This window comes from Otolemur garnettii, unplaced genomic scaffold, assembly GCF_000181295.1.
Source record: "Otolemur garnettii isolate 467f Iridium unplaced genomic scaffold, OtoGar3 scaffold00014, whole genome shotgun sequence".
Classification (NCBI taxonomy): domain Eukaryota; kingdom Metazoa; phylum Chordata; class Mammalia; order Primates; family Galagidae; genus Otolemur; species Otolemur garnettii.
In genome coordinates this window covers 30,381,993-30,383,111 of record NW_003852409.1, presented here as the reverse complement: position 1 = coordinate 30,383,111, position 1,119 = coordinate 30,381,993, and the positions used below count along the sequence as shown (strand labels likewise).

The 1,119-nt window shown below is 44.4% G+C and overlaps 1 protein-coding gene across 1 annotated transcript in view; it reads right to left on the bottom strand.

Moving 5' to 3' along the window:
- The window catches only part of STXBP1 (syntaxin binding protein 1), a 47,724-nt gene that overhangs the window by 44,399 nt on the left and 2,206 nt on the right, over nt 1-1,119 (bottom strand). The window contains exon 2 of the mRNA XM_003785426.3: nt 685-766. Coding sequence (XP_003785474.2) covers nt 685-742 — 58 coding nt within the window. The 5' untranslated portion in view covers nt 743-766. The remainder of the gene's footprint in view (nt 1-684; nt 767-1,119) is intronic.

Below are 1,119 nucleotides of genomic sequence, written 5' to 3'. Positions count from 1 at the left end.
ATAGTGGTATTTAACTCTGGCTTGAATTGCACTTCCCTGACCACTAGTGGGCAATTTTCGGCTATTTGGATTTCTTCCTTTATTATCTGTTCAAAACTTTGTTCTATTGTGTGGGATGCCTTTTTCCCTCAATTTAACCTTTTGTGTCTCTCTCTCTCTGTGTGTGTGTGTGTGTGTATTTGAGACAGAGGCTCAAGCTGTCGCCACGGGTAGAATGCCGTGGCATCACAGCTCACAGCAATCTCAAACTCTTGGGCTTAAGCGATTCTCTTGCCTCAGCCTCCCAAAAGTAGCTGGGACTATAGGCACCCACCCCAACAGCTGGCTATTTTTGTTGCTGTTGTTGTTGTTGCGGTTGCCATTATTGTTTTAGCTGGCCCAGCCTGGGTTCGAACCCACCAGCCTTGGTGTATGTGGCCAGCACCCTACCCACTGAGCTATGAGCACCACCTCGATTTAACATTTTTTCCAGCATTCCTTTACCAGATACTTGATGAGCACCGAGCACTGTGCTAGGTGCTAAGGTTTCGGTGATGAGTGAGATGGCCTTGGGCCCCTCAGGAGCTTACAGTCCTACCACACTGGTTGCTAAAGTCAAACGAGACAATAATCAACAGGAAAGAGCAGAGCTGCTAGAGAGAAGACACAAGCACTGGGCAGGCACAGAGAGAACACGGGGCTCACTTGTTATGCCCTCGGTCATGATGTCTGTCATCTTGCAGCAGGAAGAGAGCATCCTCATGCTTAACTGATCCACCACCAACACCTGGAAGGAAAGAGAACAGCTATGGCTGATGGCATCTTCTGGGTTTCTCTCATCAGCTCAACTGCATCTTCAAAAGGAGCTCTAGAAAAGCAGAATATGGAAGAGACGATACTTCCTGTGGACCAGACACCCACTGAGACTGTGCTTGCTTTTACCTCCTACACACAAACCTAACTTTCTAGGAGTTAGAGACTCCTCTCACTTATTTGACTTATTTTTATAAACACATTTGTTTTTATTTTTCATGATAAAGAAAATACTCACTAAAACACACACAAAAAGAAAAGAAAAAAATGTATAGTATAAACACTCAGAGACAGTCATATTAGTTGAGTTTTGATTTTTGTGTTTTT